Here is a 13,462-nt window from a genome sequence, read left to right on the forward strand (position 1 = left end):
AATCGGCCGGTAACGGTGAGGGGAGAGAGCGGCCCCGGCCCGGCCCGGCCCTGAGGCGGGGCGGGAGCGCGGTCTGGCCTCAGGAGCTGAGGGCCCTCATACCAGCCGGGGTGGGCCCCTTGCGGGCCCTTTCCCTCCTTCTCTCCTTCCCCTCTTTCCCCTCCACCTATGGTCGGGCCCTTTGTGCCTTCTCTCCGGGCTTCCTTCCCTTCAGGGGCTGCACATCCCTTGGGGTCGGTGCTCGAGGGGCTCCGGGCAGCGCCCTGTGCCCGCGGGAGCTGGGACAGACATGGGATAGATACCCTGCTGCCAAGGGATTCTGCCCCAGAACTGCACCTGCAGCCCCCTCGGGAGCTCCTGGGACCTTCTGGAGTGGGGTCTGCAGTTTCTGCTCCTTGTGCAGTCTGTGCTGGGTGAAAAAGGAGAAGCCTAAAAACTCTGCTGTTCCTTCAAAGCCTTGGAGCCCCGGGGGTCACAGCCCTGGGCTAAGCCTTCAGGGGTAGCACAACAGAATCAGTCACAAACTCAGCCGTTTTTGTCCAAGCTCAGTAAATACCATATGGAAGCTGGTGCTGTGAGCAGCTCCTTGTCCCTGCAAACAATTACGTTTCTAGGGAGGGACAGATGGGACAGGGTTTTTCCCCCTGGCTCGAGGCAGAGGATGGCTCCCATCACCTGCCCTTGTGCTCCCCCATTTTAAGGACATGTATCTGCATTAGGCCAGGTGCCAGGTTGCAGCTTGCTGCTGCTTTTCTCCCGAAGAGCTCTGTAGTTTTTGGCTGCAGCTCCATTTCAGGTGCATTTCCATGAATAAACACATAAATCTTCTGCTCCCTTTCAGTCACCTGTTCAGCACAATGGCCTCGCTGAGTGTAAAGCCAGGCCAGCGCTTCACCTTGCCGGACTGGCAGAACAACTCCCTCCTCATCTCGGCCGATGCCGAACAGCAGCGTTTTAATTCCCATCATGTCCGGCAGGAAGGACGAGCCCTCCGCAATGAAACCGGCAACCAGGTGAGCCCTCTGCCGGGGGTGCTGCTCACAGCTTTGTCAGGCTAGTGGGCTGAGGAGCTGGGGAGTGTGTCTAGGTTTGGGTGTCTGGATGAGGGAATAAACCCGTACAGAACATGCTAAGTATGGACATTTACTCCCTGTAAACCCACCTGCAATGATGTATCTGTACTGTCACTAAATCCCCGTGTGTGTTTCTCACATTCACTGCCACTGATGTTGTTCTCTGTGCTCTCCATTTGTGTAGATGACTGTGATTCCAAATGGCAACGTGTTGTATTCTGTGAGAGGCTCAGTCAGTCCTGAAAACGGGGAAAGGCTTCAGCAAGATTCACAACTACAATTTTTAAAAGAGTAATGGCATTTCCCTCTAATTCCAGGCAAAATGGGATGAGCACAACAGCCGAACCCACCTCAAAGATCGTATCACCAACGTGGACAAATGGAGAGAGGCCCTGGCCAAATGCCTCGCAGAGATAGACTTGGAAATTGATGCCTTAACCAAAGTATGTTGGGAAGGCAGATGGCTGGAAATGAATTTACACTCTCAACATGGAATGTGAAATAATTGAGACTTGTCTTGTGCAATGGGCAAGCCCATCTGGAGTTCAAGGGGGGCTTCTCACTATATATATATATATATTTTATACTGAGATCCATACTTGATGGAATGACTTTCTGGAAAACAAACCTCTGTGTTCTTGGCTGAGCTAAGCCATGTCATGCAGCTGTATATTACACGCTCCTGTTTAGATTTCTGGATGGATTTTGTTGTTCAGACTTTTTATAAAGCTCCAAAGGATAATAAGAAATATGTTAACACATGTTAACACCATCCTTCAAAAATGTTTGGGTTTACATAGGGAATAGTGGTGGGAGATCTCTGATACTATGAGTTTTAAACCCAGAGGCTGCTGCTGCTTCTGGAATTGTTAACCCCCAGCAAGGTGTGTGATCCCCAGTGCAAATGGCAGGTGTAGAGGACTAAGGTGTTTGGCTCCGGCAATTTTTATTCCAGACTTGATAAAAGGTTTCAGAACTGCAAAGACAGTGTGAGTGCCTCTTAATGATGGTATGGGTGGGTTCCCCTTCCTTTCTCTCTCCCATCCCTAAAAGATCTCCCCCACACACCTGATTGTTTGCTTCTTCCAGGTGAAGGAAGCAGCAGAAAATGCCATCCAGGCAAAGAACTTGTGTTTGGATGTTGCCATTGAGTGCCTGACCTTCCGTGAGAGCCGTCGTGACATCGATGTGGTGAGGGATCCTGTGGAAGAGGAGCTACATAGAGAGGTGAAGGTGATTGAGAAAACCAAGAAAGAGCTGCAGAAGCGAGTGGACGACGCCTTCAGACAGCTCTGGTGAGGAGTTACAGCTTTTGGCTGATGACTGCTCTCCTTGCTTGGCCCCAGATACTTAATGCCACACTGAGATGGGCAGGCAGGCAGGGAACCACACAGGAACTCTGGATGATTTTCAAGATCAGGGATTTGGCAGGGAAGAGGGTGTCAAGGGCAACTTCACAGGCACCATTTGGAAATTTTGTCCCAGCTCTCTTGTGCCACCTGCCTTGGTTTAGGAATCAGTGGCCACGAGGTGTTAAAGCTCCCAGGTCCTGGTACTCTGTGGGAATCCTTCACAGCTCCATTCTCCAGGGTGATAGCAGCACGCAGCCCAGGGCAGCCAGCAAGGCAGTGCTGGGCAGGTCAGGCCCAGTTCCCAGGGAGGGTGGGAGCTCATCATTCAATTCACTGAGATGACTGACATGGTGATGAAGGCTTTGGGAATTGTGAGCTGCCCCTGCCCTGGGCCTGCTCCCTGCTGACTCCAGCCTGGCTCTCCACAGCCTCTTAAAGGAAGCTCGTCAGCAGCTGAGCTGTGACCACCGGCACAAGGTGGAAGCGTTGGAGCTTGATCGGCAGTGTGTGTCCTTCAATCCCACCTCTGGCAACATCTCCTTCAAGGTCAACCCCACACGAATCCCAGATGGGTAAGGAAAGAGTCTGTCCTTGTGTGGCCAAATCCTTGTGTTGCTTTTTCCTTCCATGCTGTGTCCAGGCTTGATGGCTACAGTTTTGGAGAGAGCTGAGAACAAACAGAAGTTGACTGTGGCATGGGGAAGCCACAGACTTTTGGGAGATAGCTAAACTGTCACCACAAACCCAGTGGAGGCCAGGTGCTCTGCCTCCCTCCTGCCTAGCTGTAAGTGACACTCAGCAGTGTGGTGTCACCTCTGGCACAGCTCAGGGGGACCTGCTGCACATTTTCACTTGCCTGGCATTGCTTTCCATGGTTTGGATGTGTCTCTGGTGGAGCAGCTGTTGGGCCTGGTGGGGTTCAGTCTCTGAGGAGATCAGGGAAGATGTGACCTCCAGCTTTCCAGAATCATTTTGTGCTGCCATCGTGGCCTGCAGCAGGTGGTTCCTTTAAAACATCTTGCAAACACTCAATTTATTTTCTTAACTGATTTGTTCACAGAACAACTGCACTGAGTGAGTGGGAACTGAACAGCCGGTACAACAAGGAGCATGCTGAGGCAGAAATGAAGGCCTCAGTTGATCTCCGAGGAGCAATCACACTTACCATTGCCCAGGTAAACTGCTCCCTTGGCCCAGAATCTGTGGTGCCATTCTGGATCTGGTGTGGGAGAGTGGCAGGCATGTCAGTGGCTCTGTCTGGGAGCAGCTGCCCTCCTGGTTTCAGTAGGAGCTGGTTATGCTGAAGATCTTGGAGTGCATGGATTGCAGCAGTGTCAGCAAGCTGGAGGACATTCCCTGTCCATTGATCCCCACCTTTTGGCTACTGGGGAGGTGTGACATGCACATGTGGCAGCAGCCAAACCCAGCTGGTTTTGCTCCTGAGCTTGTCCCAACCTTCCAGGCACAGCTTGGGGGGACACAGACACCTTGCAGCCATGTGTGACTGGAGCTGTTCTCTCCTCAGACAAACAATGAGCTGGATGCTCAGCGTATAGCTACAGAGTTTGCACTGAGGAAGAGGATGAGAGACATGGAAGCAGCCCTTAGTGAGCTGAAATGGCAGGAGAAGAATGTAAGTGTTGTTTCTTTGGTCATTGACTACAATCCTGGCTGGGAAGGGAGTCCCAAAGGCTGTTTGTTACATGGGAAGTGACTCAGCCTGAGTGTAGTTTCCATGTGTTTGCTGTTCAGTGGCACACAGACGATCCCAGCAGTATCCCACCTCTCACAAGTGTTTCTCTGGCACTGCTTGGCAGCAGTGCCAGGTTTCAGCCTCTTTATTTCACCCTTGTCTCAGCAGCACCATCCTGGTCCATGTGAAAGCAGAGAATTCAGTCCTCAGAAGCCCTTGAGTAAAATCTATCCCCAGCACAGCAAAATTCGCAGACACACAGGGGCAGTTTCCCAGTCTGCACCCCAGGCTGTCCCTCACGACACACGTCTATCCACAGACCTTGGAGGAAATTGCTGAAATGGAGGAGGAGATCCGGCAGCTGGAGGAAGATATCCGGAAGAGAACTCTGGATCTGAAGGTGGCTCACACCCGCCTGGAGACGCGCACGTACCGGCCCCACATCGAGCTCTGCCGGGATCAGGTACCTCACCTGCCCTGCCCCCTGCAGGCAGCTGACCAGGCAGGGGGCTCTGGAAAACATGGATTATTGGTTTTTACTAATATTACTGAATGGGATGTGCCTTAGCTTGTCTGGTCCCTGCTGCTGAACCAAATAGTGGCACCTGTGGAGTTTTCTCCCCAGAGATGCTATTTGGGTACCTGTGGTGGCAGCTGGGCACCTGGGGACAAGTCCAGGCACGTGCCGAGCTCCAGGGCTTATGGCTGGGGCTTGTTGGTAGAAGGGGGTCACTCCTCAGGCCTCCCTGTGCTGGAGAAACCTTTTAAGGTGATGGTGAAGAAAGAGTTGGTCTGGTGGAGGGTTAATCCAGAGTTTTTGTTCTGGGCTGCATGGCCTCTGAATGCAGTAACAGCTCCATGAGAACCCCTCGAGCACATGGAGTGCTCACCCTTTTAACCCGGGGAGAGGGGAGCACAGGGACCACCAACCAGGTATGAGGAGAGGGGGTCTCAGGTGAGAGACACACCTGGATGGGCCAGTGGCCGCCCAGGGATGGAGAGCATCCTTTGAACCTGCCAATCACTCGATGCTCCCCTGGAATTTCTGGGTTGATAGACAGTGCCCAGCAGGGCTCAAGGTGGGGGAAAGGAGAGGTGATTGACACCCCACCTGGAGAAGGAAACTTCAGGGAGGAACCAGGGAAACTGAGGCACCCCATGATGACACACCGCAACAATGGATGGGTTTTGGAGCAGCTGAGCAAGGGATCCTGCAGTGAGATAGCAAAGCAAGGGAATAACATCAGAGCTGGGGGAGAGGGGAAAGAGGGAACTGTAGCCTTTGTAAAGCCCTGTTGAGTGCTGTCCCCTCCTCCTGCAGGCTCAGTACGGACTGACAGACGAGGTGCAGCAGCTGGAGGGAGGGATGGAGAGCATCCTTTGCACCTGCCAATCACTCGATGCTCCCCTGGAATTTCTGGGTTGATAGACAGTGCCCAGCAGGGCTCAAGGTGGGGGAAAGGAGAGGTGATTGACACCCCACCTGGAGAAGGAAACTTCAGGGAGGAACCAGGGAAACTGAGGCACCCCATGATGACACACCGCAACAATGGATGGGTTTTGGAGCAGCTGAGCAAGGGATCCTGCAGTGAGATAGCAAAGCAAGGGAATAACATCAGAGCTGGGGGAGAGGGGAAAGAGGGAACTGTAGCCTTTGTAAAGCCCTGTTGAGTGCTGTCCCCTCCTCCTGCAGGCTCAGTACGGACTGACAGACGAGGTGCAGCAGCTGGAGGGGATAATCCGTGCGCTCCAGCAGAAGCGGACACAGTCACAGTGAGTGCCCTGCTGCCCAGGGCAGCAGTGCCCAGCGCTGCCCTCAGGGGATGTGCCTCTGGGTGGCCCTGCTCTGGGCACACCTCCAGCACCCAAATTTTGGTGCTCGTGCTGCTTGGGCTCATGAGGGGAAGCAATGTTTGGGTTTGGTGGGTGTGGGGTACAAGGGGGCTGTGCTGGGAGGGGAATGGGGCTCACACAGCCCCTGCTTGACTCTGAATTCATCCAGGCCCTGACTGTGCCAAAAGGGACAAAAAAAAAGAGTGACAAGGAAAGAACAGAAGTGCTGCTGTGGGCTGGCAGCTCCCTGGGTGCACATCTCTTGCTGCCCTCCCAGAGCAGTGTGTGGGCTGGCTATTCCCTGCCCAAACAATGAGGATCTGCTGAGTTCACTCCTTGTACAGGGCCAAATGCTGCCAGCAAGTGGGAAGTTGGGTGCTTCCTGTCCAGTTTAAAATCATGGAATATCCTGAGTTGGGAGAGACACACAAGAATCACTGAGACCAACTCCTGGCCCTGCACGGGACACCCCAAAAAATCCCACCCTGTGCTTGAGAGCATTTTCCAAATGTTCCTTGAGCTCTGGCAGGGTTAGGGCTGTGACCATTCCCTGGGAGTCTGTTCCCATTTGATCCCAACTCCTGTCCCTTCTGCTCATTCCCAGGGATGCCTTGGATGCTCTTTACCGACAACTTCACCGCATTCAGACAGATATTGGCTACAAAACCAATTCTCTGCAGCTGGACAACAAGTGCATGGACACCCGCAGAAAACTCGTGGTCCCCGTGGAGAAGTTTGACCCAGAGGTCGACGCCGTCAGCCGCACCAGGAACCTGCCGAGGAACAGTCAGCTGGAGCTGGCTTAGCGCGCCGGGAATTGTGCAAGCGCGGGGGGGATGAAAAACTCCCGGTGATTCAGTTCCGTAGCGAGCAAAAGCGGCATCTGCGTCGCGTTTGGGGAGAATGGAATTCTTCTAGTTTGTTTTATAACTGTCTGGCCCTTGGATGATGTTTACAGCCTCCCGCGCTCCGAGGAGATTTATAAACAATAAAGGGCCTGTCCCCAGTTGTCATCCGCGGCGATTAAATCCAGCTGGATTCCAGGAGGGATTTAAAGGGAAAGGCGGCCGTGCTGTCCGCACCGCGGTCCTCCGGGCCGCCAGGGGGCAGCGTGCGCGGCCGCTTCCGTGCTCACTGCCCCCTGGCGGCCCGGAGGAAGAAGGCGCCGCGCGCGGCAAGATGGCGGCGGCGGGGTCTGCCTCAGGGCCCGGGCGGCTCCCGGCTCGTCCCCGGCCCGGCCTCGCTCGGTTCCGGGGCTGCTTGGCCGGGGCGTTGTTGGGGGATTGCCTGGGAGCTGTTTTCGAAGGCAGGAGCGTCGTGAAGCTGCCGGAGCTGCTGAGTTTCCTCAAAGGGCTGGAACCGGCGCCGCCTGAGGAGGGAGGGGAGGCGGCGGGGAGCGCACGTGGAGGTGCGTGGGGAGAGCGCGGCGGGGAGCGGGGGATGTCCCCTGGTCCCCCTTCACACACACGGCACTCGGCACCCCAGAGATTGGGTTAGAGCCCAGCACTCCCAGGGCTGGGCTTTGGGGTGTTTGTGTTGAACTCTCTCAGCATCCCCAGAACTGGGCTTTGGGGTGTTTGTGTTGAACTCTCTCAGCATCCCCAGAACTGGGCTTTGGGGTGTTTGTGTTGAACTCTCTCAGCACTCCCAGGACTGGGCTTTGGGGTGTTTGTGTCCCACTCCCTCAGCACCCCCAGGATTGTGCTTTGAGGTGTGCCCAACCTGCAGAATCCCCAACCCCTCTGCTCCCCCGAAACGTGGGTGCCCCTCACCTGGTTGTGGGGCATCTCTGCTGTGCCTGCCCTGGCTGTCCCCTGTCCTGTGGGGGTTCAACACCCGTTCCTGATTCCCTGGGGATTCCTTAGGGACACTGCTGATGGAGAGGGACCCGTGGTTTTTTCTGCTTTGCCCGTGCTGCTCCTACTCCAGGGAGCTGAGGTGGAGTGTGCTGTGAGTGGGTGTGGCAATGCTGGGGCAGTGCAGAGGTCTTTGGGGTGTTTGTGTTGAACTCTCTCAGCACTCCCAGGACTGGGCTTTGGGGTGTTTGTGTCCCACTCCCTCAGCACCCCCAGGATTGTGCTTTGAGGTGTGCCCAACCTGCAGAATCCCCAACCCCTCTGCCCCCCCGAAACGTGGGTGCCCCCAGTGCTTACCCCTCACCTGGTTGTGGGGCATCTCTGCTGTGCCTGCCCTGGCTGTCCCCTGTCCTGTGGGGGTTCAACACCCGTTCCTGATTCCCTGGGGATTCCTTAGGGACACTGCTGATGGAGAGGGACCCGTGGTTTTTTCTGCTTTGCCCGTGCTGCTCCTACTCCAGGGAGCTGAGGTGGAGTGTGCTGTGAGTGGGTGTGGCAATGCTGGGGCAGTGCAGAGGTACCAAAACTTGAGGAGGAGGAGGAGAGTGAGAGAAGCTCAGAGCTGTTTAATGCTTAGGAAATTATTGCAGTCTTATAGTGCTGAGAGGAGTCTGCAGGAAAGAATGGAGGCTATTGACAAAGGCCTGGTAGGACAGGACAAGGGGAATGGCTTTTCACTGCCAGAGGGCAGGGTTAGATGGGATATTGGGAAGGAATTGTTCCCCATGAGAGTGATGATGCTCTGGCACAGGTTGCCCAGAGAAGCTGTGGCTGCTCCATCCCTGGAAGTGTCCAAGGCCAGGTTGGACGGGGCTTGGAGCAGCCTGGGATAGTGGAAGGTGTCCCTGCCCATGTCAAGAAGTGGAGCAGGATGGGCTTTAAGGTCTCTTCCAACCTAAACTATCCTGGAAATCTGTGATTCTGTGTTGGCCTGACTCTCTTGTCCATATATACCTCTGGATGTCAGGCATCTTCTCCTGGCTCTTACTAATCTTGAAGTATATTCTTTGTCATTATAGCTGTGGATGCAGCTCCCTAACTGTGTCCTTACTCTGACAACCATGGCAGTGTCAACCTCAGAGTGCCAGGGAACTTCCTGACAGGTTTGGGTTGGAAGGCACTTTAAAAATCATCCAGTGCCACCTCCTGCCATGGGCAGGGACACCTTCCACTGTCCCAGGTTGTGCCCAGCCCTGTCCAACCTGGCCTTGGACACTTCCAGGGATCCAGGGACAGCCACAGCCTGTGGCAGTCAGGCCTGGGAGGTGAGGGAGGTGCTGGCAAAGGGCAGGAGCAGTTTGTGACTCTTTGCCCCCCGTTGCAGAGTCGCTGCCGTACACGGACGACACGGCCATGAGCAGGTCGGTGGTGCAGTCACTGCTGGCCAAGCAGGAGTTCGATGAGGTTGACATGGCCAAGAGGTGAGCATGAGGCTTCCTGAAGGTGTAACCATCCCTGAGACTGTCTGGAAGGGGACAGGGACTGTCACAGACTAAGTCTAATTCATAATTTTTGGAGGGGAAAAAGTTAGGAAAGAGATTGTTAATCCTTTAGTTTGTTAATCCTTTTGCTTTGCCATGCCTTGGACCATGCAGCAGCATCAGCTGCAGTGTGGAGTCTGAAGCTGCCTTGACAGGGCAGCCCTGTGTGTGTCAGTCCTGTGTGTTTCAGCCCCATGTGTGTTCACCTTTGGGGAGGAGAATGCTTGGAGATTCCAGAAACATTTTGTTTCATGTTTATTTGTTGCTATTTATGTTTGTGCTGCCCTTAATTTAGTGAGGGAATAGGAGTGAGCTCAGCTTGACTCTGTTTATGATCTGTTTCCCTGTTGAATCCCCAGCCCCGAGAGCATTTGGTTCCACTTAAGGGAAAGCATTTCTTTGTTTAGAAAACTCTTCAATTGAACTTGAACAAAAGACTTTCCTTGTGGTTGTGACCCACGGAAATGTTTCTAGTTTGCTTCTATTTTGAGGCAGAGTTGAGAGGGAAACAAGTGGGTTATGGAAGGTGATGTTTATACATCCTTCTTTCACACTGTTCTTTGGGAATTGTTTCCTGCAGAACTGAATCCCTGAGCCCTGACTGTCACTCATTTACGTGTGTGTTATTAATCCACTTTAGCAAGAGGCTTCATCCAATCACAAACCCCAGTAACAGACCAAACCCCCGGGGTGTTTTCCCCCCTGCCCCCACCAGGTTTGCTGAGGAGTACAAGAAGGAGCCCAACAGGGGCTATGGGATGGCCGTGGTCAACGTCTTCAAGAAGCTCCTGAGCCCCAAGTGCAATGACGTGTTTGAGCCCGCGCGAGCCCAGTTCAACGGGAAGGGCTCCTACGGGAACGGCGGGGCCATGAGGGTGGCCGGCATCCCCCTCGTCTACTCCGACATCCAGGACGTCAAGAAGGTACCGGAACGTTCTGGGCTTCTCTGGCTGTCCCTGCTGCCAGGGCAGTGTCCCAGGAAGCTCTGCTGACAGCGGGGTTTCTCTGGCAGTTTGCGAAGCTGAGCGCGGAGCTGACCCACGCCAACTCCCTGGGCTACAACGGGGCCATCCTGCAGGCCCTGGCTGTGCACCTGGCCCTGCAGGAAGGGCTCAGCAGGGAAACCTTCCTGGAGCAGCTCATCAGCCACATGGAGCACGTGGAGGCCGATGACAAGTCTCTCAGTGATGCCCGAGCGTGAGTAGCTTGGGGAAAGCCCCAACCCTGCTGTGGTGGTTTCTTCTGGTTCTTCATGTTCTCTCCTTTTCACTGTTTCACTCCTGTTTGCAGGCTGGGATTTGAGGATTTACCGTTTTCTAGGCGCCTCAAGAAAATCAAGGAATTTTTGGAGCTCAGCAGTGTTCCCAAAGCAGATGTATTGTTTGAGTTGGGTGAGTACCTTTCTTAGGAAGCTGGAAGCAGGACTAACTCAGCCAGCCTGGTAGATGTGTGTTCCCCTAGATTCCTCTTCAGTCTCTGCTACCTGTGAGGCACAGACTGTGCTGGAAAAGCAGCCTGTGCTCATCAGTCAGGAATTCTGTGTCTCAACCCAGTGATTTCCTCTGTGTATTGACAGGAAAAAAAGTCTTGCTAAGGGAAATCTCTTCACATTCTCTCCTCTTCACTGCACTCTCTGTTTGCAGGCTGGGATTTGAGGATTTACCGTTTTCTAGGCGCCTCAAGAAAATCAAGGAATTTTTGGAGCTCAGCAGTGTTCCCAAAGCAGATGTATTGTTTGAGTTGGGTGAGTACCTTTCTTAGGAAGCTGGAAGCAGGACTAACTCAGCCAGCCTGGTAGATGTGTGTTCCCCTAGATTCCTCTTCAGTCTCTGCTACCTGTGAGGCACAGACTGTGCTGGAAAAGCAGCCTGTGCTCATCAGTCAGGAATTCTGTGTCTCAACCCAGTGATTTCCTCTGTGTATTGACAGGAAAAAAACATCTTGCTAAGGGAAATTTACCTTTCATAATGTTTCTTAACATTCTAAGATCTCTTAAGGGCTATTGGGTCATCCTGTTGAATGGGAATGAGTAGATGTGTATGGCCAGGCCATACTGGGGTAACTGGGAATTGCTGTGCAGGATGTGAGTGGCACTGGGGAACTGGGGGGTTTCTGAGGGACAGACTTTTTCACCTTTTCCTGGTAAAATCCATGATATTGCTATGGAAAGTCACTGGCAACAGCAGGTTGCAGTGGGAAGGGAAAAGGAAGGAAGGCCAGAGGGTGCTGACAGGGTGTGTTCCAGGCAACGGCATCGCTGCGCTGCGCTCCGTCCCCACTGCCATTTACTCCTTCCTGCGCTGCATGGACGCTGATCCTGACATTCCTGAGCACTACAACGCCCTGCAGAGAACCATCATCTACTGCATCTCCCTGGGGGGGGACACGGACACCATCGCCACCATGGCGGGGGCCATCGCCGGCGCCTACTACGGGGAGGAGCAGGTGCCCCCGAGCTGGGAGCAGAGCTGTGAGGCTTTCCAGGAGACCCAGAGGATGGCCAAGAGCCTCTATGAACTCTACTGCCAGCGGCTCTGAGCTCCAGGGCAGCTCCAAGGCTTTCCTGGAGGCAAAGGGATGGTCAGCTCTGCTCCTCTGGTCAGACCCAGCGGTGGAGCCGCGCCATCGGCCGACGCCAGCGAGCCTCCCCTGGGAGGAGGGGAGCCTGCTGCTGTCAGCTGGGAGCTGGAGCCAGCCTGGAAAACAGGGGACATCCCCTTCAGTCACGGGTCAGCTGGGAAGTGGCTGCACTTGGACAGTGGGGGCAGCTCCCCGGGTGTACACGAGTGTCTCATTTTCCATGGATTTCTGCTGCTTGCTGTGTCCACCATTGTGCCATTTGTCATTGCAGTCACTGGTGGGTGTCTGAATCCATGGACTTTCTCCCTGTTTTCCTCTGCTCCTGTGTCCATGGGCTGTGTTTTGGTGGTCAGTGGCTTGTCCAGTGTCCACACCCCTGGTAGAGCAGCAGGTCATTCTCAGCTGGCCAGATAAGGGATGTCATAGGAGTCACCAGAGAGGCCTCGTGGCACAGTTGTCACCTGTGCTGAGTTAGGATAATGGAGCACAGATTTCCAGGGACGTTTGTTGCCTTAAAGGCAGAATGAGAAGGGCCAGAGAAGGGATTTCTTTGCACTGCTGATGGCTCTGTGAGACACCTTTGATGCCTGCAGACAATCCCAGCTGGCTCATTGTCCCTGTTGGGAGAGAGTGTCACTAATTGCTGCTCCTCCTGTGTCCTTGGCCTGTTGGCACCTGCTGCACTTTGTGCCCCCTTGCACAGCTGCTGTCACACTGCTGCAGCCACTGGCTGCTCCTGTGTTCCTAATCCATGCATCCTGTATTTTTAAAGTCCTGTGTATGCCCAGAGCACCAAGTGAGATTCCTTAAATCACAGAATACCCCAAATTGAAAGGGACCCACAAGGATCATGAGAGTTCAGCTCCTGTGGAGTGCAGACTGGGGAGTGGAAGTATTACAGGGATAGAATGCCTGGTTCTGCTGCAGTCAGCCACAAAAGTGACTTGAGCAGGATGCAGGAGTTAATTTATCACAGTCTCAGCCTCTGTACTTGGTAAAAATTGCCCCAGAATTAAAGGGAAAGGTGGGTTAATTGGGGACATCAATATTGAAAAGAAGCTGGTGCTGGTGGCCAAGAACATTCTAGCACAGCTGTGTTGCAGAACTTCACATTTAAAACCTTTTCCTAGTGGAGCTGGTCAGAAAGGGAGAAACAGCTTGGGAATGGCACATCTAGAAAGGGTTGGAAGCTTTTTAATAATTGAAAACAAAAAGTCGTCATATGGAAATGTTTATAAACTTAAATGTGACACTGTAACTCTTGTGATTTCTCCAGCATGTCTTGTGACACTGGGAAGTGGCTGTGGTGCTCCCCAGTGGTGTCAGCACGTGGTGGCTGTGTCAGGCTGCATGCACATGTGGGAATCTGGCTGCCACAGGTCCTTCCAGTTTTCCCTGTTGTCTGTTTCCTTCAAGTGCCAGTCTTTTGTGTGATGCTATAATGGGTTTTCCTTGTATAAATGGATTCTTGTCCTGGGAACATGTGGAATTTTGGTCTGTTGTGTATTTTTGTATTGTGCTGCAGATCTGAGCTGTAAAATATCAGGTTTTCCACATTATTCTGCCAGAGGGACAACCAGATTCATGTAATTAT

At 53.6% G+C, this 13,462-nt stretch overlaps 2 protein-coding genes across 2 annotated transcripts; both read left to right on the forward strand.

The window, feature by feature from the left end:
• The first annotated feature begins 841 nt into the window (after nt 1–841).
• On the forward strand, nt 842–6,910 carry TEKT2 (tektin 2). The gene is made up of 9 exons (XM_039729058.1): nt 842–1,013; nt 1,391–1,516; nt 2,163–2,368; nt 2,854–2,997; nt 3,486–3,600; nt 3,951–4,058; nt 4,438–4,581; nt 5,812–5,891; nt 6,556–6,910. Exons 1-9 carry the CDS (start codon nt 858–860, stop codon nt 6,755–6,757), a joined length of 1,281 nt encoding a protein of 426 aa, XP_039584992.1. The 5' UTR covers nt 842–857; the 3' UTR covers nt 6,758–6,910.
• A 210-nt stretch (nt 6,911–7,120) lies between these two features.
• On the forward strand, nt 7,121–13,435 carry ADPRS (ADP-ribosylserine hydrolase). The gene is made up of 6 exons (XM_039729194.1): nt 7,121–7,359; nt 9,132–9,228; nt 10,004–10,211; nt 10,301–10,485; nt 10,579–10,679; nt 11,534–13,435. Exons 1-6 carry the CDS (start codon nt 7,131–7,133, stop codon nt 11,824–11,826), a joined length of 1,113 nt encoding a protein of 370 aa, XP_039585128.1. The 5' UTR covers nt 7,121–7,130; the 3' UTR covers nt 11,827–13,435.
• The last annotated feature ends 27 nt before the right edge of the window (nt 13,436–13,462 follow it).

Source organism: Passer montanus, unplaced genomic scaffold, assembly GCF_014805655.1.
Source record: "Passer montanus isolate IOZ18808 unplaced genomic scaffold, ASM1480565v1 scaffold68, whole genome shotgun sequence".
Lineage (NCBI taxonomy): Eukaryota > Metazoa > Chordata > Aves > Passeriformes > Passeridae > Passer > Passer montanus.

Coding starts and splice junctions, on each gene's coding strand:
- TEKT2 (XM_039729058.1), top strand. CDS start 858: ATGGCCTCGCTGAGTGTAAAGCCAGGCCAGCGCTTCACCTTGCCGGAC. Junction 1,014..1,390: donor GCAATGAAACCGGCAACCAG/GTGAGCCCTCTG, acceptor CTCTAATTCCAG/GCAAAATGGGATGAGCACAA. Junction 3,601..3,950: donor TCACACTTACCATTGCCCAG/GTAAACTGCTCC, acceptor TTCTCTCCTCAG/ACAAACAATGAGCTGGATGC.
- ADPRS (XM_039729194.1), top strand. CDS start 7,131: ATGGCGGCGGCGGGGTCTGCCTCAGGGCCCGGGCGGCTCCCGGCTCGT. Junction 7,360..9,131: donor GGCGGGGAGCGCACGTGGAG/GTGCGTGGGGAG, acceptor CCCCCGTTGCAG/AGTCGCTGCCGTACACGGAC. Junction 10,486..10,578: donor TCTCTCAGTGATGCCCGAGC/GTGAGTAGCTTG, acceptor TCCTGTTTGCAG/GCTGGGATTTGAGGATTTAC.